Source organism: Solanum stenotomum, chromosome 6 (genome assembly GCF_019186545.1).
Source record: "Solanum stenotomum isolate F172 chromosome 6, ASM1918654v1, whole genome shotgun sequence".
In the NCBI taxonomy this organism is placed as follows: domain Eukaryota; kingdom Viridiplantae; phylum Streptophyta; class Magnoliopsida; order Solanales; family Solanaceae; genus Solanum; species Solanum stenotomum.
Window position 1 is genome coordinate 47,228,528 of NC_064287.1, and position 24,347 is coordinate 47,252,874.

The 24,347-nt window shown below is 35.9% G+C and overlaps 3 protein-coding genes across 11 annotated transcripts; 2 read left to right on the forward strand and 1 right to left on the reverse strand.

Annotated features, from left to right (window-relative positions):
- Positions 1–618: 618 nt before the first annotated feature.
- Positions 619–12,380, forward strand: LOC125868832 (actin-related protein 2/3 complex subunit 1A-like). Its single transcript, XM_049549407.1, has 15 exons — positions 619–736; positions 815–918; positions 2,982–3,058; positions 3,595–3,689; positions 4,536–4,605; positions 5,882–5,951; positions 6,803–6,876; positions 6,966–7,008; positions 8,029–8,110; positions 8,303–8,391; positions 8,472–8,557; positions 11,488–11,551; positions 11,748–11,842; positions 11,939–11,997; positions 12,081–12,380. The coding sequence occupies exons 2-15, from the start codon at positions 823–825 to the stop codon at positions 12,143–12,145; spliced, it is 1,065 nt and encodes a 354-aa protein (XP_049405364.1). The 5' UTR covers positions 619–736; positions 815–822; the 3' UTR covers positions 12,146–12,380.
- A 1,775-nt stretch (positions 12,381–14,155) lies between these two features.
- Positions 14,156–16,987, forward strand: LOC125867841 (uncharacterized). Its single transcript, XM_049548433.1, has 2 exons — positions 14,156–14,308; positions 15,286–16,987. The coding sequence occupies exon 2, from the start codon at positions 15,287–15,289 to the stop codon at positions 16,661–16,663; it is 1,377 nt and encodes a 458-aa protein (XP_049404390.1). The 5' UTR covers positions 14,156–14,308; position 15,286; the 3' UTR covers positions 16,664–16,987.
- A 553-nt stretch (positions 16,988–17,540) lies between these two features.
- LOC125867835 (uncharacterized) lies at positions 17,541–23,745 on the reverse strand. Of its 9 annotated transcripts, none has more exons than XM_049548428.1 (9): positions 23,594–23,745; positions 22,876–22,965; positions 21,601–22,425; positions 21,232–21,460; positions 20,798–21,153; positions 20,595–20,656; positions 19,508–19,582; positions 18,596–18,692; positions 17,541–18,038 (listed from the first exon to the last, which is right to left on the reverse strand). In XM_049548428.1, exons 2-9 carry the CDS (start codon positions 22,915–22,917, stop codon positions 17,994–17,996), a joined length of 1,731 nt encoding a protein of 576 aa, XP_049404385.1. In that variant the 5' UTR covers positions 22,918–22,965; positions 23,594–23,745; the 3' UTR covers positions 17,541–17,993. The 9 variants fall into 9 exon arrangements, with proteins under 9 accessions (XP_049404385.1, XP_049404382.1, XP_049404376.1 ...); XM_049548425.1 differs by having other exon boundaries at positions 20,798–21,192; XM_049548419.1 differs by having other exon boundaries at positions 20,798–21,460.
- Between the last annotated feature and the right edge of the window lie 602 nt (positions 23,746–24,347).

The following is a 24,347-nucleotide window of genomic DNA, read 5'->3' on the forward strand; positions in this document are numbered from 1 at the left end:
AAATTTTGAACAATTGATCAAATAAACAACATGAATGTAGCACTAATTCATGCCACTTTAATAAAGATTATGAATAATTGAATAATATAAGTACCATGAATATACATACAATTTTATCACTCCTAAAATTGTGGATAATTGAACAAAAGATGTAAAATAAAGACAATATCGAGTCTTACTTCTAATATAATTTTGCCTAATTATGCCAATGTAGTAGAATTGGTGAATAATTTAATAAGATAAGATGACAACATAATATTGTGTTAATCAATTGACGTTTCATGAACAATTGAACAAGTACAAATCATATCAATTCGATAGAATTCGTAAAAGATACTCATCGAAGTAATTTTTATAAGGAAAAATTATGCGATTAAGCAAATTTATACTACTTAATTACTCATCATAGCTATAATTTACTATAATTATCACTCGTGACTAACATTAACCATTAATTACATGGGTTGACTTCGAGTTTCAATAATATTTAAAATTTTAAATTTTTTTCCATAAAACAAGCTGAGGTCAAAAGACTAATTGTGGGCTTCTACCAAGCGGGCCACTATCTGGGCCCAAAAGTTAGCTAAACTCATTTTGTCATTTCAGTCCTGTAATTTTGGAGTATTGTTATTTACGATCCCACAGTTTTTCTTCTTTTCTGCTGATCGAAGCATTTTGGATTCTTCAAATACACTACAAATTACTCAGCCTTTGGATTCTAGATCTCGTTATACAGGTATAGATCCTTCTTTTTCTCTCCTCAGATCTTCCATTTTCACTGCTAATCGTATTATTTTTTTTTATCATTTTGTAGGCAAATCAATGGCAGCAACTTCAGTACATAAGTTTGCTCAGTGCATTTCTTGCCATGCTTGGAGTCCCGACCTATCCAGTAACCACTTCTCCTTTTACTCACCAGTTTAATTCGAATGAATAATTATTGTCTGGCAAAGGATTTTTTTTTGAGTTCTTGTACAATAAGTTTTGAAGCATCGTTTTATTGCTGTAGCGGCGCTTCACAGAGGTGCTCAAAAACAGTTCTTTCAGCAAGAATTTCGTTTTTTCTCACCTATGTTTAAGTGGGTAGCAGATAGATTTGTTTTCTATCATTTATTTTATTGAGTAGGATCATAGGATGAGTTACTTTTTACCTTTTATAGTGTTTTGCTCATTCATAATGGTTATGGAATGATAGGTTTGGAAATTGGCTGTCGTTGTTTGTATACACAATGAACTAGGGGTATGCTGGGGTGTCTGGACTATTCGATTAGAGTAGTGATGGGGTCCGGAATTTCACTAAGGGGATTCAAAATATAAAGAAGTGAGCTAACCAAGAAGCTACAACAACAACAACAACATACCCAGTGAAATCCCACAAAGTGGGGTCTGGGGAGAGTAAAGTGTACGCAGACCTTACCACGGTAGAGAGGCTGTTTCCGGTGGACCCTCGGCTCAAGTACATCCAAACCAAGCAAGAGAAGAGGAAACATTATATATAACAAAACATCCAATAAGAAAAAAAGTGCATAATCAACAACGGAGACAATAACATCAAGAAAATACTGTGAGAGGCGAAGCGCAGTAAACAACATATGACTATAGAATCACAGACAAGAACTACAAGTGCCAGGCTAGGACTACTACAAACACTACCAACCCATACCCTCACAAGGAAAGACAACCCGCTAACCCTACTAACCTTCAACCTTAATACGCGACCTCCACTCCTTCCTATCTAGAGTCATGTCCTCGGTGATGTGAAGCTGAGCCAAGTCCTGTCTAATCACCTCTCCCCAATACTTCCTAGGCCTACCTCTACCCCTCCGCGTACCCTCTACCACCAGCCCCTTGCACCTCCTCACTGGAGCGTCTGTGCACCGCCTCTTCACATGCCCAAACCATCTCAGTCTCGCTTCCCTCAGCTTGTCCACCACAGGGGCCACTCCCACCTTCTCCCGGATAACCTCATTCCTAATCTTATCGCTCCTAGTGTGCCCACACATCCATCTCAACATCCTCATCTCCGCAACATGCAATTTTTGAACATGTGAGTTCTTGACTGGCCAACACTCCGCTCCATACAACAAGGCCGGTCTAACTACCACTCTGGAGAACTTACCTTTAAGTTTAGGTGGAACTTTCTTATCACACAAGACTCCAGAAGCNAAAGTGAAACGAGCCCAAAAAATCTACCATGACTTCTATGTCGTATGTGTGAGAAATATAGGAAAAGAATATTATTGAATTGTTGTTGTTGTCTACATTATTACATTGAGACCCTATTTATAGACCCTAGAATACAATCCTTTACCAAGTAGGATACTATTTAGTATTCCTATTTCTATTTCTATTCTAATGGAATTGTATAAACCTATTCCTATTCTAATAGGATTGTATAAACCTATTCATATTCTAACAGTATGCAATTGCCATGTCACAACCAAAGAAGAACTAAGAGATGCGTCTGTACTTAATGCTAACTGATTTCCTTTTTCTTTAGAAAATTCTAGTGATCCATTTTACCCAGATGATCCACCATAGGAATGAAGGCAGTGAGTTCCAAGTGATCAGCTTGTCCTTTTCCAAACCTTTCATGTACCAGCTTTGCAGAAGCTCTTAGGCATGTTCCAGCCTACCTTGCACTCTTTCTCTTTTTCCTCCATAAGGATTAGTAGTCAAATATTTGGATAGAGGACCACTTTTACGTTAATAAAGCCTGTTGCATTCCTTTGATTAGTTTCTATGTCTATTAATGTGCTGTTGAAAATTTCAGAGAACCTCTTTAATTTTATATTATTTGATAAAGATAAAATTTTAAAAGAACTCCACTCCATATGATTTCGGCAATCTATGCTCATTCTGATATTTTTTCATCCATCATTTATCTTCTATTACCGTATCGCAGTGTTATGATTCTTTTCAATTCCATTTGGCTGAAACATTGTTGTTAATTTGATTCTTATGGTTCCTTTATGCTGCAGCATGACCAAATTGTTTCTGGTATTGATTGGAGTTACAGATCCAACAAAATAGTCACTGTTTCTCATGACCGTAATTCGTAAGTAACTATCAACCTTTGAATTTTTAGAGTTTGACATCATTAAATAGGTGACAACTGATATCATCAATTCATTGTTCAATGTAATATCTGTGAAGATTAGAATCAGGGGTTTTCTTTCTTAAGGTGTTTTAAAGCCACTTCACCCGGATGGGGCAATAGTATCTCTCTTCTGCTTTTCTAGTAGAACTTAATATATTATACGCAAGTCTGTAACGATCTATATGGTTGACTAAGCTACAGAGTTGTTTCTTTGTTCGGTATAACACATTTTATAGTAGGATCTTTCTGTATTTTATTCTCTCTAATCTAATTTAATTGATTCTTTTTAATGTGTGTACAATAGTTCAGTTTGACTTGAAAAAAGACTAAGGTAATATGGGTAGGGTGGGGGAAACACAAAGAGGATGAAAGGGGTATGTGTGTGTGGGAGAGAGAGAGAGAGAATGTGTGCATGCATGTGCGTATTCCATGATTTCACAACGTGGGGCATTTATTATGAAGTAATTTGCTTAAGGGAATAATATTCTCTGTAGATATGTCTGGAACCAAGAAGCGACAGGTTGGGTTCCTACTCTGGTTATTCTCAGGCTGAATCGTGCAGCACTTTGTGTGCAGTGGAGTCCAAAAGGTATTCAAGTCTGTCTTAATTCTTTTCTATGCTCCTTTTTTTTTTCTATTTATATTTTGTTTTGATGAAGTAAATAAATTAAATTATTATGTGAAGTAAAACAGTGGATCTGATTTCAAAAGTCTGGATAAACCTTCCATGATCAGAGATAACTCTTGCAAAACATTATTGAACTGTAACATATTTTCTAACTAAAACAACCATTCAAGATTACACCAAATGGCAAATATTGAAAGTCAACTGGTACTTTTGAGTTCTTGAATAGACATCCTTTTTTCCTTCAAAGCATCTTAGAGTTCTTCCTTTCCACAAAAACCACCAAACATGTTTTCTCTGATACCCTCCTTTTGCTTTTGTTCAGTCCTCTCTCTTCTGCCAAGCAATACATCCTTCAATGTCCTGGGCATTACCACTTGACCTCATAGATATGTAGGAACATATTGCACAATTGAGCAACCACTGATCAATGCATAAAAGATGGTTTGTGTCTTCTGTGTCTCTTTCACACATAGAATATCCATTACACATTCGTAGACCTCTCTTCGGCAAGTTGTTCTATGTGAAAATGGCTCCACATATATGGCTTAACCTCTTTTTGTATGCTCTTTTCTGTTGCATGCGGGTCACTGATTTTAAGTTGGAATTTCCAAATTTTACAAAACCCAGTCATCAATATTCATCTTATCTTATGTTCAAAGTGTACACGGTTTAAAAGATTTTATATAGAGTCACAGACCATGCGCAACTGAGCTTCATTTCTAATCTTCTATTTCACTAGCATATTTCTGACATTAAACCATAAACTTGCTTCGCTTTTTTCATTAGCTTATTAAATTTGTCTTGCAGAAAACAAGTTTGCTGTTGGAAGTGGAGCTAAAACTGTTTGTATATGCTACTATGAGCAAGAAAATAACTGGTAATATTTCCCATTCTGTTTTTGGATTTTGTCAGCTCCTTGAGTTTTTAGCTAAGAGACCAGGAATGTACAGAAGCAACTCTTTTTTTGTACTAAGAGGCTTCCCCTGGACGCTTATTGAATAAATGGATCATACTTTACCTGATAAAAAAACTTTAATTGGTAACATTACTTCTCCATGTGATAGCCGAACAAGTTAAATCCTTTGCAAACTCAGTGCTAAAGAATGACATGCACATATGGTTTCTTATATCTAAATGCTATCATATGCCTTAGAATGTGCGGATATGTAGGTAGTTAGATGCACAAATGGGCTGTCAGGGTCTGAGAAAGGCAATGACTCATTCTTAAAACCAATGTTCTTAAGACCAAAGAGTCTGGCAGAAAGGGGTGAAAGCCCTCAGTTCCTGGTTCTCCTTTAGTTGGATCCTCCAGAACCACAAGAATCTTTAGCTAGAATGGGGTTCCAACCCAGCACCTGTTAAATGAGATTTTGAGAAGAGTTGCTGAGTTGCTCTTTGGAGAGAACAGTACTATGAAAGTTTAAGCCGTGTTCGGTGGGGAGTTATTATCTATTGTTGATCTCTATTGTAGAATCAGTTGGGGGACCTTAGACCTTAGTGGCGATGGTTTACCCTGCAATGAATGTCAACAGTTCTAGTCCTCTTATCTCCAACTCGTGAACTTAACCAATACCAAGCTTTACGATAGCGCACCCATTTTTTCCAATTCGATGGTTCGATTTATGATTTCATCATTCATCATTACATTCAGTAAACTGTAGATTGGGTTTCTGTTGAAGTTGTTCATACCGTATCATTACTGAAATACTGGCCTTTTAGACTAATAACAGTTTTCAGTGGCTGATATTTCACTCTTAGTTTGTTGATGTAGTGTATCTGGTTCCTTCTTAGGACAATGTTATCTGTGAATTTAGTATTCTGTCAATCCATAGGTATACACCAACCAAACTTTATGACTAATGATGAACCAAAAGAGTCCCACTCCTCGTTTGATGGCATTGTTTGTCTGCTTCATGCATAGTACAATGTTATCTGTGAATTTGGTATTGTGTCAATCCATAGGTGTATAGAGGCCAAACTTTTTTAGTGATGAACAAATGAAAAACTATATGATTAATCTCTGAGGTGAAAAGAGATACTGACATCTTGCATTTTCAACTATACACAAGCTAATACATATAGTAATCACTACGAGTGGAGTAACACTTACTTTTTACGGGAACATGTTTAATTTTATCTTTATTTTTTCACAGGTGGGTGAGTAAGCTTATCAGGAAAAGGCATGATTCATCTGTAACAAGTATTGCCTGGCATCCAAATAATGTGCGTCTGTTTCTCTCTATTTTATTGCATCATGTAGCAGCAAAAGGATACCCAGCATTCGTTTAAATAATTGCACTGTTATTTGGAAAATATTGTCTGCAAAGGATTTGAGTACTTTCCTTTTTCTTGACTTGTAGCTTTGTCATTTTGAGTAGTTTACTCCTTTTAAATTTTTTTTGAGTATTCCATTGATATTGCAGAACAGTTGCTATGAATTTATTGACACAATCTTAAGTAACGTCACAATGATCGTGGCAATCCCCACATGTATCGTAAGCTTAAGTATTTTAGAAGTTGAAGGCAGCTATAGATGCTGGAATAGGACATTTCAAGCATAACTTGCTTTAGGAAATGCATCAGAGTCAGAGTTGATGGTCTGGNCCCCCCCCCCCCCCCCTCCCCTTAAATTAGTGGAAGCTAAACCGCGTCATGAGTAATTATAGTGTAGAGCTAGCAGGAAGATGGTAATGTTGCTTATTAAAAAAGTTAAAATGTGATCTTGAAAATAAAAGCTATCCTCCTGCTGACTGCTGATGTAGAAGATATTATATTATCTCCACATCTCTCTTGATGTTAATGCGAAGGAGTATTTTAAGCCCCTACTGGTTGGTCATAGATCTCAGCTACTAGAACTTGGGAATTTGTGTTATATCATCCATTTTGTTGATACTTTGTGCGACCCATCCGCGCGCGCGTGTGTGTATATATATATATATATCATGTATCAAGAAAATAATGGTCCACTAAATGTTAGATACACTTGCTACTATATATCAGTAGCTTTTTCTAATTTAAAAGGTTAGCTTGTACGTTATCACTTTGAACCGATTTTGGTAAACATATTCCTGCAGGTTCTCCTAGCAACGACGTCCACCGATGGTAAATGTAGAGTATTTTCAACATTCATTAAAGGCGTCGATGCAAAGTATGTTTCTCGAAATTATGTTCTCCTCCATACAGTTAGATTTCTTCAATATTAGCACGGTTTCTTACAACTTATCACTCAATGGACAGAGACTCTGCAATGGGGAATTCTGCAGATACCAAATTTGGAGAGGTCTGAATCTTATCTTATGTTGTAACCCCGTTTCTGTTTTTCTTTATGTTCAAAGAAAGCTGGCTCATATCTTACCCTTAACAAGTTTGTTTTAAATACCCCTGTTGAGTGAACTAGAACTAGACGAGAGCTTCATAAATATACTAACTTATTCATTGGGAAAGTAAATGGTAATCTTAAAAAAGTGGAGCGCATAATTTTTGTGTTTGACTAAATAGGAATTCTCTCTTGCCAACTGAAGCACTGAACAGAGTCAGATAATTTCTTGTTTAATCAAAATAAAGTCGACCTTCACTCACTCTCCTGTGGAAATATCAGATATTTTATAAACCAGGAGCACACTGACGTGTCATGGGCATGGAACGAGTCCAATTTTCTGAACTCTCTTAACTCCTCTTATAACTATTAACTATTCATGGTTTTAAACTGGCCCAGCCCTGAAAGCCATATGATTCTACTCTTCTGTCCATGTGCAACTTTTCCAATCCAGATACAGCTCTGTATATTTTGACATGTTGATTATCAGAGATATAATTGCTGCGATAGTTTGCCATGCCTACTTGTTGAATAGATGTTATTTAAGTTTCTTAAATCGGTTTTAAAATATCACGTGTAGCTTTGAATTCAAACTGAGTAGCTCTGTTTTGATACTCTTATGTGCTTTCCCCCTTTCTGTTGATGTTACTTCGGCCTTTTCAAGCACGTGTATTTTTTGTGCTTTTAACTGTTTTAAATCCGGTAACATTTTCCTTCAATTCGATTGATTGACAGTGCCTATAACGGGCTATCTGAAAGCTTGACAGTGACATGTGGTATTAATAGATGATGCCCGTTTCTTCTTTTGGAATTTTTTTTTGTCTTGAAAGATAATATTCTAAGGAATTGGCTTGCAGACATCAGAAAATCTTCATTTAATGTTTTTTTTTTAAAAAAAGAATTCTGGATAGCATTCATATGTCCTATTTTCATTATATGTTCAAAGAAAGAGTAATAGATCCTTTTATTCATATTAAAATGCAGCAAATTGTCCAGCTTGATCTATGCTTTTGCTGGGCTTTTGGTGTCAGTTGGTCCCCAAGTGGCAATACCTTAGCATATGTAGGTCAGATATTCCTTTCTTTGCTTCTTTGGCTTTTGCATTATTTTTGGCAGTGCCTCAACTGTCTCATTTTGGTTGAATATTCGCATACTGTGTGCTCAATTGTTCTATTTTTTATTTTTCTTGGTCTTAGACTAAGTACCCAAAATTTTGCATGTAATACTAATGCAGCTTAGATGTTGGATGGTCTCTCAGGTCATAACTCAATGATATACTTTGTTGATGAAGTTGGTCCCTCTGCTGCAGCACAAAGTGTAGCAATCCGTGATTTGCCTCTTCGTGATGTGGGTCAGAATCCTATCTCATTTTACTTCGTCTTTGTTAGACCTTAATATTTGTTGTGTAATCAAGACTTCTCTTGCAGGTATTGTTTCTTTCTGAAAGGATGGTTGTTGGAGTGGGATTTGATTGCAACCCGATGGTATTTGTGGCAGATGAAAGTGGACTCTGGTATGTATGTTGAATATCTGGAACTTGCAATGCTTGCTTCCTTTCCTGGTCTCTATTATTCCTTGTTTTCCTTCTTCATTTTTTTTTTGGGGTGGTGGTGTTGCTTTTGTGATCACTGATAATTTTTTAGAGTGGTGCAACTCATTTCTGTTCCTATAAGCCTCACACTATATCAATTCTCCATTTTCTATGCAAAATTGTGTATTCTTTTTAAGGACATGTTGAAACGCTTGGGGAAGTGCTAGTCGTGTAGTGACAGAAGGTTTCACTCTCTAGTCTCTACCTTGTTTCTTCTTGAAGCTTGCTTTAACCTCTTGAATGCCAGTAAATTACTTGATTAAATGTAGTTGTACTTATAGTTAAACCCAAACTTAAAATTGGTTTATATTACATGTACTTAGGTATGTCAATTCTCCAATATGGGTATGGCTAAGTATCCAACATGGGATTATCCACTTTATTGTATTTTGAAGGACCTACATGAAATACCTATACGGCTATACCAATAACAACAACATACCAGTGTAAGGTCTAGAGAGGTAGGATGTACACAAACCTTACCCTACCTTTGTGGAGTAGAGAAGTTGTTTCCGATAGACCCCTCAACTAAAAAATGTGTTATCAAAACAAATTTGAAAAAGAAGGTAGTAATAAAAATTGGAAAGGGTACGATACTAGATACTATAAGAGTACCGATAACACTATTTATAAGGAGGAGAAGACTAGCCCCTGCTTCTCCCACATAAAAGTGCGACCACACTCGTATATCTACTAGCCTTTTATCCTAATCGTTGACCTCCATGCCTTTCTATCTAGGTTCATGTCCTTAGTGAACTGAAAATGTGTCATGTCATGATGAATTACCTCCCTATAATTCTTCTTCGGCCTACCTTTATCTCTCCTAAAATTTACTACAACAAACTTCTCACACCTCTTAATTGGTGCATCTGTGCACCTTTTTAAATGTTTGAACCAATCACTTCTCTCAACTTGTACGACGCCACGGAGGCCACTCCCACCATGCCCCGTATAACTTTGTTCCTATTCATCTCTCTTCTAGTATGCCCACACATCCATTAAACTTACGTGCAAGCCATGTGCACTCTTAAGGTCTAACCACTCTATAGAACTTACCTTCAAGCCTTGGTGTCGCACTCTTACCACATAACACCTCTAAAGCAAGCCTCTGTCCCCCTTTGCTCTAGTACATTGTGAGATATCGCCGTCAATCTCCCTATTTCCTTCGATTATTGACCTAGAATACTTGAGACTTCCTCCCTTGGGGATGACTTCTTTATCAATCTTCACTTCCACATCCACCTCATGCACTGCGTCACTAAACTTGCACTCCAGATACTTTGTCTCAGTGCTACTCAACTTAGAACCTTTAGATTCTAAGGTCTCTCTTCAAACTTCGAGCCTATTGTTAACTCTGATGCGCGTCTTGTCCATTAGTACTATGCCATCTGCAGATAGCATACACCACGACACCTCCCCTTGTATATGTCGTGTCAATTCATCCAACACTAAGACAAATAAAAACAGACTAAGAGTTGATCACTAGGGTAACCCTATAACGATCAGGAAGTGTTTCGAGTCTTTCACACCGTTCTTATTTGGGTCTTGGTGCTATCGTACGTGTCCTTGATTGTCCTAACGTATACCACATGGACACCTATAGACATTAAACATCTCCATAGAACCACCCTAGGGACTTTGTAATGTGCTTATTTTAAGTTAATGAACACCATATGTAAATCTCTCTTCCTATCTCTATACTACTCCAACAATCTCCTTACAAGATGAATGCCTTCTATGGTTTGATCGTCTCAGCATAAATCCAAATTGGTTCTCAAAAATAAGGCAAACCCCTCCTCATCCTCATCTCTACCACCCTGTCCTAGACTTCCATAGTATGGCTCAGTAGTTTGATACCTCTAAAGTTATTGCAATTTTGAATACTGTCCTTGTTCTTGTACAACAAAATCATCGTACTCGACCTCTATTCTTCAGGCATTTTAGTGATCTTATAAATGACAATAAACATTGTCGTTAGCCACTTCATACCTACTTCGCTTGTGTTCTTCCAAAATTTCACTGCGATCTCGTCTGGCCCGGTCGCTCTTCCCTTCCTCATCCTACGAATTGTCCGCTTATCCTCCGGAGACTTAATGCACATGCAATACTCAAAATATCCACGACTCTCAGAGTGCTCTAAGTCCCCCTTCATACAAGTGCTTAAAAACTGCCTTTTTATGCCTCCGTAACTGCCAACTTTGGTTCCTTCTTCATTGTCTTATGCTTCTCCCCATTCTTCCTCTTATCCTCGTTTCTGCTTTCCACTAACGTCTTATAGCAACATTCTTGACTTTCACTTTACGTTGAACCTCTTCATTCCACCAGTCCCCTTTATGTCAACCAAAGTTACCCCTCGAAATCCTTAACACTTCTCTAGCTGCCTAATGTAACTTTCTGTTCTAGACCACATATTATCTGCGTCCCCACTACTCCCCAATAGCCATTACTTCTCCCCCATCTCCTACTCTTTGACATATGTCAAGCCTCCCTAGTTGATCAAGGATTGATCATCTTCTTTCTCTTGATCTCTAAATCCATAAGCTTATATTGGGTTGTAAGATTCTTGATCGGGATAACCTTGCGGTCCTGGCATAAACCTTGATCACACTTCTTATGGAGTAGTTAATCTATCCAGGTCTTAGCCGGCCCACTGTGGTAGCCCTCCAAGTGCTCTGCCCTTTTTTTTGGAAACCCGAGTTATCTATGATGACCAAATCAAAAGCTTTTTTGAAATCCAAGGCTAACCTGTCTCTATGTTGTCTATTCTCTCGTAAGGTTAACCATTGCTGAAATCATCAATCTACTTTTACTATTGAGGAGGTAATTGATTAAATTTGTTTTTTATGCTTCAGGAGTTTCTTGAGATTCCTCGATGAACGGAAATCAGCGTCTTCAAGTGCTAAATATGGATCACAGGTACTTATCCCAAAGATAGTTCTGAAATTATCTTACCTTTAAACTTAATTGATGGGCTAGAGCAGTGCACTTATACAGCTATCCCGTGACCTTATAACCTAGGCCTAGTGCAGTTGGTACTTCTGATCGACTTCCTACTTGTGTCATCCATATACCACGGCTCTTTATTTGTCTCTCGTCTCCATATATTTGACAGTTTTCGGAAGCATTTGGGAAATTCTATGGTCAATCAAAGTTTTCAGCCAGCAACAACATTGAGCAGTCAAGAGGCGCTCATGACAACTGTATCAAGTAATATTTCAACAAAATCACATTTTTTTCATGCCTTCCATTTAAGCTTTTAATAGTTCTTACAGCAATACTGTTTTCTTTATCTTGGAATCCCAGTTGCATATTACCACTTGCAAAACAGAGAAAATCTAGTGTCACCCGTTTCACTACTTCAGGTTAGTTTGTATGGATTATATACTTCATTCGAAAGCCTCTTTCTGTAACCGGAGATTCATGTTAATAGTTGATAACATTTCAGGACTTGACGGGAAGATAGTGACATGGGATTTGCAGAAACAAGAAGATTTATTGGACTATCTATGAACATTTTTGAACTGGCATGTCCTATACTATTCGATAACATGAACGTCGCAGCTCGTCTCTTCACCATCTGTATGATGTAAAAAGTTTTTCTTTACTAAGACCTTTCTAAAGTATAGTTGGAACAGATGTAAAATAATTGAACTCCACCTGAATTTGATTATGTAAACATGACATCTCTGCTTATATCTCTTCTCTGTACTGTGAGGATTGAAAAAAAAAAAGGAAAGAAGTTTAGCATCATCAAAAAGCTCTGCTTAAATTTTACTAGTCCAGTATTTCAAAAATAGATTTACACTTTTAATCGTAACCTTTAACATGTTACACCTCAACATTAATTAGTTATTCTCTAAATCATTTTTCTTGATCTAAGATTATATATCAATTTATAAATCACTTTGAGCTACTCTCAAAGATTAACCTACATGCCATAATACTTGGCTCTAGGGTGTCAAAAATGAGCCCAACTATAGGAAATACGCCTAATCCGTCCAGAATTTGAAGGGCTGGGTTTAAGATAATTTGAATTGGGTTCAATCTCATATATTCAAGTTTTTTAANAGTCCAGTATTTCAAAAATAGATTTACACTTTTAATCGTAACCTTTAACATGTTACACCTCAACATTAATTAGTTATTCTCTAAATCATTTTTCTTGATCTAAGATTATATATCAATTTATAAATCACTTTGAGCTACTCTCAAAGATTAACCTACATGGCATAATACTTGGCTCTAGGGTGTCAAAAATGAGCCCAACTATAAGAAATACGTCTAATCCGTCTAGAATTTGAAGGGTTGGATTAAAGATAATTTGAATTGGGTTTAATCTCATATCATTCAAGTTTTTTAATATCTTCAATTGAGCCTAATTTAATTTTCAATTTCAACTTGTTTTAAGACTCTTTATTTGCATTGATGTAATGTATGTTTCTGTATTGAATGTATGAATCACTATCTATTTTATATTTTTTAGGAATTATCTATCCATTTGTAATTTTAAAAAAAATAAAAAAAAAATCTTGAGTTGAAATTCAAATTGTGATTATAAAATTTAAATAAACACATTAAAATTATTGAGATTAAGCGGGTCAAGACCCAATCCATTTTTAATCTCATTTGAGCCCAAAGTGAACTTGGGCGGGTCAGGATCCAACCCATTTTAATATCTTCAACCCGCCCATTTGACACCGTTACTTGGATCTATAATAGATACCACTTTTTCTTCCCTCTTTGGGCATTTAGAACTTGTCTTGAACTACCCTCAAAGATTAACCAATGCCAAAATGCTTAACACAAATTACTCTTACAGACACACTTGATAAGGCGAGGTGGGAACAACTAAGCTACTACTTTTAACCCGCATCTAGAACCTAATCCTTAAAAAACTAAGATCCAACGGACTGTCACTAGAAATAAGCTTCACCTTTTAACCTTAGAAATATAGAAAGTTAATTGAAATTCAAAGAAAATTTAAGAGACATATATAACATGACCTATTCAATAAAATGACAACTTTAAAACAGTCCTAGTGTTCCAAGTCTAAGAAATAAAAGTCAAAATCAGTCCAAATAGTACCTATAATAAATGGGAAGCAAGAAGAACAATCAGCCACTAATGATAATGAAGACAATATAGCAGGAGAATATCTTCTATTTTTTTAGTCAATATATATTTTTCATATTCAATATTTTTATAGCTATTTTAATCAATAGCTATATCACCTATTCCAGGAAATTCTTGATAAATGTATAATGATGCTATTCTTACTTTTATTAGAAAAACATTTGACCAATATATTTAATGAAAAATTGAGTATATCTCTTATCAAACAACTTGTGAATATATTGCAAAAAATGCATATTCCTAAAAAAAGAAGATATATATTCCCTTATAATTGATTGGTTTTAAAATAAAAATATTACTATAAATATAGGGTACAAAATAAATTTGTAAAGATTTTTATTTTTTATAGTATTAAAGGGATATAATTGTTTTGTTTAAAAATACAGGGGCTAATTGAGTCAAAATACAAAAGCCCTTTACCCTAAAAAAAAATTCAGGAGCTCATTCTCTCTCTCGCCGTTCATCTCTTCTCTTCTTCAATGTTTCACCAATTTTTTTCCTGATAAACATCCATTTCTCTTCTGGATTACTTTGTTTCAGGTAATTATTTCATGTTTTTTTTTTGTTTAATTTTTAATTTTTAATTTTTTTGGTTCATATTTTTCGTGCATTGATTCTCTGAAAACGATGAAATTAGGGTTTATTTAGTAGTTGCGCCTCTTTTTTATTCTAGGGTTATGCGTATTATCCATTGATTTTTGGTGCGATAGATGAAAATGTTACTCGTAGGATAGAACGATACCTAGGTAAGTTCTATAGAACAACTATAAAACCGACTATGTTATATGGTAGTGAATGTTGGGATGCTATGAATGTTGCGGAGATGCGAATGCGAATGCGAATGCTAAGATGGATGTGTGGTCATATCAGATTAAATAAAATTAGAAATGAATAGGTACTGTGCAAGTAGCAGACATTGAGGATAAAAATGCGAGAAGTTGCTTGAGATGGTTTAGACATATTGTGCGTACTTATAGATACGCTGCTCCGTAGGTGTGAAAGTATGGTAAGTGAAGATGTTAAAAGGGGACCGGGTAGACCTAAAATCACATAGAAGAAAGTGATTTCGAAAGACCTCCAAATGCTTGGTATAAATATAGACTTAGTTGAAGATAGGGCGCAATGGAAGAAAAAGATCTTTAGGTGATAGCCATTAGTTGAGGATAGATTTTACACTCGTATGAACCTTCTATTATTACCATTACTATTATTTATATATATATATATATATATTCATACATACATGTTTTTTAGTTTAATTTTATTTGTTATGATGATGATGATGATATGATATGAGCTTTAATGAAGAAATTAGGATTCATAGAGTTGGTCCCAATTTGTTCGGGACTGAGGCGTAGTTGTTGTTGATTCGAAGTACTTAGTGCGTGTTTGGCTGTTAAGATTAAGAAGTAAAAGCTAGCGCTTTTTAATCACCGAAAAAATTGTGATTTTAGATTAAGTTTTAAAAGCTAATGCTTGCAAGTATTTAGTATGTTTGGTTGTTTTATTTGATGTAGGATGGATAGGGTTTGCATATATATTGCTTACAATGGCAAATGGACTACAGATAACAAGTATTTGGATCATGAGATCAAGCTAATACTTGTGAATGATGGGATAACATTTGAAGGTCTTGCCGAGAAGATTTTTCAGGTTCTAAAACTGAAAGTGGGTGAGATTAAAGCAAATATTTGGTTTGACTCGAATCTAGAAACAAGCAAAGGAATGCAAGTAACAAACGATGAGGAAGTTACTACTTGCATCTACTTGTTGAAAAATGATCCAAATTTCAAGACTTCCCGTTTCATTGTTGATATTGCGGAAAATAATTCTTTGTCCGTAGTCAATATTGTACAACAAGAGGAAATGCAGATTGAAAGAGATGAGACATCGATACCAGTTGAGCCAATATCAGAGTTTGAACCTCTGGAAACAAAATCATCTCATGGTATGAAACTGAGAAAAAGGGCCCAGAACAGAAAAGTATCAAAAAAAAGAAAAAGATCGAGGAGTAAAAGAGATGATTTGTCAGGTGTGATTTTGAGAGAAGATGCTTCATTGGATGAAATAGTTGTGGGATCTTTGTTTGAGAACAAAGAATGTTTAAAGAAATGTTTCACAAATAGCGCAATCAGAAACCATTTCAAATTCAAGACCGTCAGGTCAACCAAAAAAAGATATTATCTGAAGTGTTATGATGACAATTGCCGTTGGTTTTTGCATTCTTCACGGATCAGTGATTCTGCATTATTCAGGATTTGTAAGTATGTGAAAAACCATACTTGCTCTGCTGATGTGTTTAAACCTGACCAACAACGGCACGCAACATCAAGGGTCATATCTGATTACATCCGTGAGCTTCTACCTGAATATGAAACAGAAATGACACCAAATTTTGTGAAGGAAGAAATGAGAAAGAGATATGGACTGAACATTAGTTACCACAAAGCATGGCGTTCAATACAACTAGCTTTTGGTGTGAAAAATGGAAGTCCTGAACAGCACAACGAATTGCTGCTGTCTGAACCAGAACAAAACAATGAATTACTTCTGTATGAACCAGAACAGAATAATGAATTGCTTTCGTCTGAACCAGAACAGAACAGTGAATTGCTTCCGTCTGAACCAGAACAGAACAGTGAATTGCTTTCGTCTGAACCAGAACAGACCATTGAATTGCTTCCATACGAGCCAGAACAGAAGAACAAATTGCTTCCATCTGAACCAGAACAGAACAGTGCATTGCTTCGGTCTGAACCAGAAGGGAAGAAAGAATCGCTAACATCTGAACCTCAACAGGAAAATGAATTGCTTCCGTCTGAACCAAAACAGAACAACGAATTGTTTCCATCTGAAGAAACAAACCTCGGAAGGGATGATCAAACTCAAACCTGATAGAGTCTAGCCAAGTGTAGCATACCGTATATTCCTTTCCAAATCTGGACAACTGAGGGCGGGCGGCTATTGGTCTTAATGCCAGATTACTCTGGACACAATAATTTACATCATAGTTATTATGTCACTACGTTGTACAAAGAAAAGTGTAGTGAGTTCAACTTTATTAGGTTTATTATGTTTTCCTTTTCTATATTATAGTTCGACAGATATGTTTCTGGTACATGCCTTCTTTTCCTGTGAACTGCACCTGAATTTGATAAAGGGAGTGGCAGATAATCGTCCAACTTTTGGACTTAATTCATTTAAGATGGGAATTGTTACGGGCACTACTTTGCTATTAGTTGTCATGTTTCTACTCACTAATCTTTTTTTTGTTTGTTTTTATAACTACTATGATATGCTTGAGCTAAGGGTCTTTCAGAAACAGTCTCTCTACCTCTCCGAGGTAATGGTAAAGACGGCATAGAATCATGATGGGAAACACTTTACTGGATTATGTTTCATTCTTACTTTCTATATCTCATAGTCCAGTGCAACATCTATGATTTTGAACCTTTGTAGTTGTATTAATTTACAATTTCCATCTCTAATGTTGCTAGTTACTGAAAGATTAGACGACAGTGTAATATTTTATTTGTAAGGTTACGAAATATATGAGCTATATTTGCACGAGTTATAACATAGGGAAAAGATCTAAATGATAGCCTAAGAAAAAAGAACATTTGTATAAATCAGTCCATATTCTGACCACATGCTTGACCAAAACCATGTGTAACCAACCAAACACTTGACATAAACCCACATGAAAATTAGGTGCTATATTAACAAGAATGCTCACATGAACTAAAAACATTAAATCCAAATGTTTACACTAATTTGATACCATATAAAATAAATTTTAACTTTGGATATGAAACACATTTCACCCTATCATACATTAACTTTGATACTACAATGGAAGCTAAAACCATGGAAACCAACTTCTGCTTGTACATTTTCATACAATGGCGACAAGATTTAATGCTATATAATATAAGAGAATGAAACCTAAATGACTTGACTAGACTGGAATTTAATGGTCAAAATAACAAGAGGATAGTTTCAGGAGTCCAGCATAGTGTTTGATACACCAGATCGATACGAGAATTGGCAACTGAGCTAGCAGTTTCAAGGCATGACTTGCTCTTCTTGCCTAAGTTCTTCCAAAAAACAGTTTCAATATCTTGCATGCACGACTGATCCAGTGGTGCATTCCTCAACAAAATAACCACCATGCTAATGCTGAAGTTCAAGTTTCATCCTGATTGTAGATGTGTACTTCCAGATTTCACCTATTTGATCCCGATCGTTTGATCTTCCCTTTGGTAACCTCCTGTGAAATGGAATGCTCAACGACATTAATAATTACATAAAAATTCGAATAGTGGAGATTAACCGCTCTCCAACTCAAAGAGAAGACTTTACACACCATGGCTGGAGACTTGTTATGCAATCACTGTTGCTTAAAACAAATAGCATTGGAGGTGAAAATTTGTCGAACAGTCTAATTAGCTTTCTGATGTCATTTTGGACAACAAAAATGCTTTTTCTAGCTTGCAGACTCCATTCAAACTAGTAAGAAAACTTTTCTAGTTTGCATGTCATACGTGAGAGACCAAAACTGATGTGAAAACCGGATTTTTAATTATTTCAATGAAAATATGGAAACCAGATAATGAGTAGTTTGTTCCGAAAAATCATATCAATGCCAAATTTATTTTACAATATGAAGGAACACTGTTGTGTATCTCTTTTGAGTACTTGAAACGTAGAACTTCAATGTTTTAAGGGTAAAACAAAATGAGACGAGAGATAGAAGTGCAAAGCAGGTCAAATAAATTGGATTAAAGAAATTAGAACTAAGTACATGAAGGTCATATTTTGTAATACCTCTTGCCATTTATCTGTTGATCTATCAATTCTCGAGCCAGTAGAAGCTCTGATAGAATTCACCCTTTTGTTCTCCACGCCAGCATCTTTAGGTGCCCTGCTCAAAATGAAGTTTAACTTCTTAACATATGCAAATGAATTGCAACTCTAAAAACTGATTAGTGGGATTGGACATAATTGAGGCCAGAATAACTATGCGAATGTGTTTGATCCTCTCTACCCAGGGCTACAAGTTTTACAAATTTGTGTTCGAAAAGTAACTGCAAGAGTTACAAGATTTATTAGTGTAAGATTCTGTAGAGCGAGATCCAAAGGGGAGCACTTAATGAAGTTCTCATTCAATAACTTTCAATGAGTTGAAGTACCACAGGATTTATAGAAGCATACTTGAACAATAACTGATGGATATTCTTCCGTGCACACTTACTTCTGCAGTCAGTCTAAGCGATTTCAAAAATATCGTTCAAAGATCATTCAGAAGGAAAAGGTAAGACACAATATCAAGCTAAAGAGATGCAGAGGAAGGAGTCAACCTACATTTTGTTCAGTATGAAGGTAGATATCCCAGAAGCGAACACATCTATCTACAACCTTTTTGTATTACTCTTTGTTTGTTTGGGAGGAACCGAGAGGATGAGATGAAAGTTCTGAAGATAGATAAGATACACAAACTCCCTATAGCACCCCTCATTTAGTTTCAACAGACAGTTTTAACTTCAAAAACCATAATCCCTCACCTGAAAGACAGGGGCTACTACTGATGAAAGTTTTGAATGGTTTAGAAGGAAAAAACTTGGAATGAAAAAAGAAGCTAAAGTAACCGTCTGGGGGCGCACTTTAAAAATTCAAGAAATAACAGGAAGTGTTGACTTATAATGAGAAGGATAACAAGAGAATCTCTGAGATCTTTACCCTGATGACGAAGAGGTTGAACGAGTCCCCGATTGGCCTTTTAGAGTGATTACCTTATCTGGTGTCTTCCTTAATCTGTCATAGAAGTAAATAATTACTTGCACGTTTAAGATCTATTTCCCTAATCAACAACTGGCTTCAAAAACACCGGTTACATTAAGGGATAGTTATCATCTGTATGAAATAATAAAAAGGGCAGCCCATGCACAACCATCCCATGTTCACGCAAGTTCCGGGGAAGGGCCGCACCCCAAGGGGTGTGATGTAGACAGCCTACCCTAATGCAAGCATTAGTGGCTGATTCCACGGCTCGAACCCGTGACCTACAGGTCAGAAGGAAACTAGTTTATTTGTATGAATAATAAGATAAGAGAGAATTTCAGTGTCTTTTGTGCAGAAAGTCCAACTACATCTTTCCAAATGGAGATGTTTGCCCTTAGCAGTGTCATCGGAGGCGAGTAAAAACCAACAAGTGTCTGTGGGTCTTTAAGTGCAAAAAGCTATTGAAGCATGAGTTTTAGTGAAGAAAGACGCAGATGAAGAAAAGAACATTTTTATGTGTTGGTGGCGTGTGTTTGAGTTTGGGTTTGGGTTGTGGGAGTGTAATGCAAAGACCAACTTATCTCCTCCTACATAACTTTTGTGACAAGTCAGCTAATTTGATCACTATCACTGAAGTATAACTTTGATGGGGAAAGAGCTTCTCTTCATTCTTTATTCCAACAAAAGAAAGTCTCCTCCTGACAGTCTTCCTCAGCATTCATTTTTGGATAAAGGGTTTTCTTCATCTTTCATTTGGCAAAGGAAAATCTAACCATTTATAAATATGTTCCTCCCCCAGACTCCTTCCGAAACAAAAGTGCAAAACCAACTTTTAAGACAAGATTGCCTAATACATATATCAATTTATCTAAGAAAATTTCTCAGGCAACTTAGTTGAAATGCACAAGAAAAATACTTCGTATTCCTGTTTCATTATGAGACTCAACTACATAGAACAATCATGTCAAACAAGTTGTAAGCAAGAGCTCAAAAGAAAATAGTATGTGTTGCCTATACAAGCTAGTTGAAGAAGCAATTGAATTACCTCTCACTCTCCTTCTGAGTCGAAGAAAGTGAAATCTTCTGCTCGGATCCTTTTGACGACACCTAACCAAACAAATAGAAGCAGCAGCTAAATACATAGTGAAACATTAAGGAATTATACATGGAAAAAAATAACATTCGAGGACCAGATAGATAAGAAGGCAGAAGAACTCATTGAGAAACAAATATGTTTGAATGATGAACCTGATCTTGTACATCATATGTCATATCTCCAGCAGATCTTCCTTGGCTAAAACTATTCTGAAATGCCTTAAATGCTCGTTTGACAATATCCTTGTCTCCCATCGTTTCCATGAACAAAGATTTTCTCATTGTATTAGTAGAAGCTGTAGAATTTGGGGAACTCAAACTGAGAGACATGTGTAATGATGTAGGAACTACTCTCTTGTCCTCTAGCACTGGAGAATTTACACTCCTTTGCAATGCTGCACCATTCAACGTTTTGTTAGAGGATTGAGAAGACATTGCACCATTCAACTTTTTGTTTGAGGATTGAGAAGGTGTTGCTCCATTCAACTTTTTGTTTGAGGATTGAGAAGGCGTCGCTCCATTCATCTTTTTGTTTGAGGATTGAGAAAGTATTGCTCCATTCAACTTTTTGTTTGAGGATTGAGAAGGCGACACAAATGACCCAGGAACTAGTTTCTTGTGTTGTGCCAAAGGAGTATTATTACTTCTTTGAGTTGACATTCCATTCACCTTCTTTTCTGATGGTTGAGATGGAGTAACGACCTTAGAAGTTGGCGCTTGCTTAGATGTTGGAGTGGAAATTCTTGAGGATTTTGCCACAGGTGATGTCAGTTTCTTCTTTGTTCCAACGGATACCCGAGCCTCTGGAGTGTATGCCTGAACATGAATAAGAAACGATTCCATAAATAACAGGGAAGAGACAACAGAAAAAAAAGGAGCACAAGAACAGGATAATAGGAACTTGGATCAATAAGATACTTGAAGTACCAATTGACAGAAAAGTTCCAACATATCACCTTTCGCGGCACATTCTTTACATTTGCATTAGGGGTTTTGCTTTTCTTAAGAGAGGCTTTTTGTGCTTCAGTATTCGCTTGTGGAGTCTCTACTACACTAGCTTGACATCCTTTTTCAGGATTCCGCTCTTCAACCTTATGAAGTTCTCCTTGATCACATGTTCCCAAAATAGTTTCTTCCTTAGTTTTAGTAACCACTAAGTTATCACATTCCACATCAACAGAAATATCCTCATTTGACTCACCGATCCCCAATACAGTTCCTTCCTTAGCTTCAGTAGAAAATGGACTAACACACTCTATATCAACAGAAATATCATCCTTTGACTCATCAATTCCTGAGATAGTAAGTTCCTTAGCGTTGGTAACCAATAAGTCATCACACTCCACATCAACAGTAATATCCTCCTTTGGTTCATCCACTGCATCACTATTCTTCAACTCTACCACTGACATTTGTTGCTCATCTACAGAAGATCTCTCACCATTGGATGAACTGAAATCACCATCAGAGGTTCCATTTTCTGTCACATCTCCAGATTTGGGCTCAGCTACTTCTGGACACAGAGGTTCCATTTTCTGTTCTACTTGCCGTGTTTCCTCCTCTAATTGTTCCAGCTTCTTAGCAGCAATCCTCTTGTAGTGTGCTTCGAAATAGGCCTTCTTCTGAGCTACTGATCCAGGTGTTGAACACTTTTCAACTTCTTCCAGATACTTATTAGGGGAGAAAGATGACCATTTCTCCCAAGAAAGTGCATCATTCTCAAACCTTCCAAAAGAAACTGACACTTCAAGTGTAGGATGAGACACAACTGAGTCACCCATCTGTTCATTAAAACCAAATCTGTACTTTAACAATAAACTCAAACAAGAATCACAATGAAAACTTACAAGGTCTACAAACAACAACAACAACAACAACATAACCAGTATAGTACCAATGAGGTTTGGGGAGGGTAGAGCGTATGCAGACCTTACCCCTACCTTGGGAGGTAGAGAGGTTGTTTCCGACAGATCCTTGGCTCAAATTAAAAAGAATCAAGAGGAGTAAAGAAGTCATGTCAAAATACTATGGAGATCATGTCAAAGCATGCTGAAAAAAGAAATATAACTACAACAAAATAAAACGATAATCCAAGTGCAAGAAACTCCTTGAGCAATACTATACAAGGACTAAAATGAAGATCTAACTTTCCAAGAACACATTGAATCAATAAACACAACATACTCAAAGAAACATAACCTCTAACTAATCAAACAACACAAAAATTGTACCTTGTGCTTGACAGCAGGAGTCTCCACAATGGATTCACCCATCAATCCACAAAGCTACCACAAGATTTCACACAATATACACATCATAGCCTGAGACAAAGCATAGAGCAACACATCAACAATGAAAACAAACAAATTAAACAAAATGAAGTAAGATATGAACAGTAACAATCCATGTGCTCTATTTTCTACTCAACCTCCTTATTGTCTTACTTGTGACATTATCCATCCATACAGCTCTTTTACAGTTATTTTCATTTTATTTTTTTTTTTGTCGTTGAAAAGAAAACAAAAAAACAAAATTTGTCAGCTTATGGATCTTCTAAAAACTGCTAAAGATCCTAACTTTAATCATCAAGACAGACAATACACTAAAAATTTCTCACAAGAAAGTACAAAAAAGTACACCCTCTTTTCTCAAGACACAAAAAAGTTGCAATCTTTACCAAGAAAAAAGAACTAAAAGTGAGAAAAGATTGATACATCAAGCCAAAATTTCTCACAAGAAGGTACAAAAAAGTACATCCTCTTTCTAAAGACACAAAAAAGTTGCAATCTTTACCAAGAAAAAAGGACTAAAAGTGAGAAAAGATTGATACATCAAGCCAAATACTTTATTGGGTTGGTGTTGAAATCTTAGTAAAAAGATTTTGTGATAATAACATGATGACAAATCTAACAATAATAATAAAGTAGAAAAATTAAAAAGGGGTCTTACCAAAAAAGAGTTTAAAATGCAAAGGGGATGGAAAGAGACAGGGAAACAAGATAATGATCAGATTGGGCATGAGGAAGAGAAGAGAGGGAAGAAGATAGAGAGAAGTAGAAAAGGCCCACTGAGTGAAGAGAGTAATGATGGATCTCTCATCAAAAGAACAATTCAATAATAGAGGCGCCTTTGGATACGTGGGGCCTTCCTATTTGGGACTTGAGTTGAACAATGTTAGAGAAAGTGCAAGTGTTTTCCACCGATATATTAGACATTGAAATTTAGTGAAACTTCATAAATCGAGTTAAATTTTATTTAGAAATCAAATTCTTCTTTACAACGAAATACTTTAAGAACATACGCAAAATCCTGAAAATCCTGTCATGAAGATCAAATAAGTATCAAGAAGGTTCAAATTATCCTATGTTCAAGATACATCCTATTAATAGTCGTTGAATCATGGAGAAAATCCAAGGAGAATAATTAAGGAAACAAATAGATTTGTATCCACTTTGTTTTTTCAATAAAATTATATTTCTTCATATTTTATTTGTGATTGTAATTTATTTTATATCATTCTAAAATTTTATTGCAAATACATGTAAACTAGTTTTTATAACGAACAATAATATGCTAGTCTAATTTTACAAATGGAGTATACCGAAGATGGTGTGAATGTTTTAGTTGTTTTCAATAAAACTCTCGACTCAAGCAAAATATATTTAAAAAATAAGTATATTAGCAAAGAAGCTATTCGGAAAAT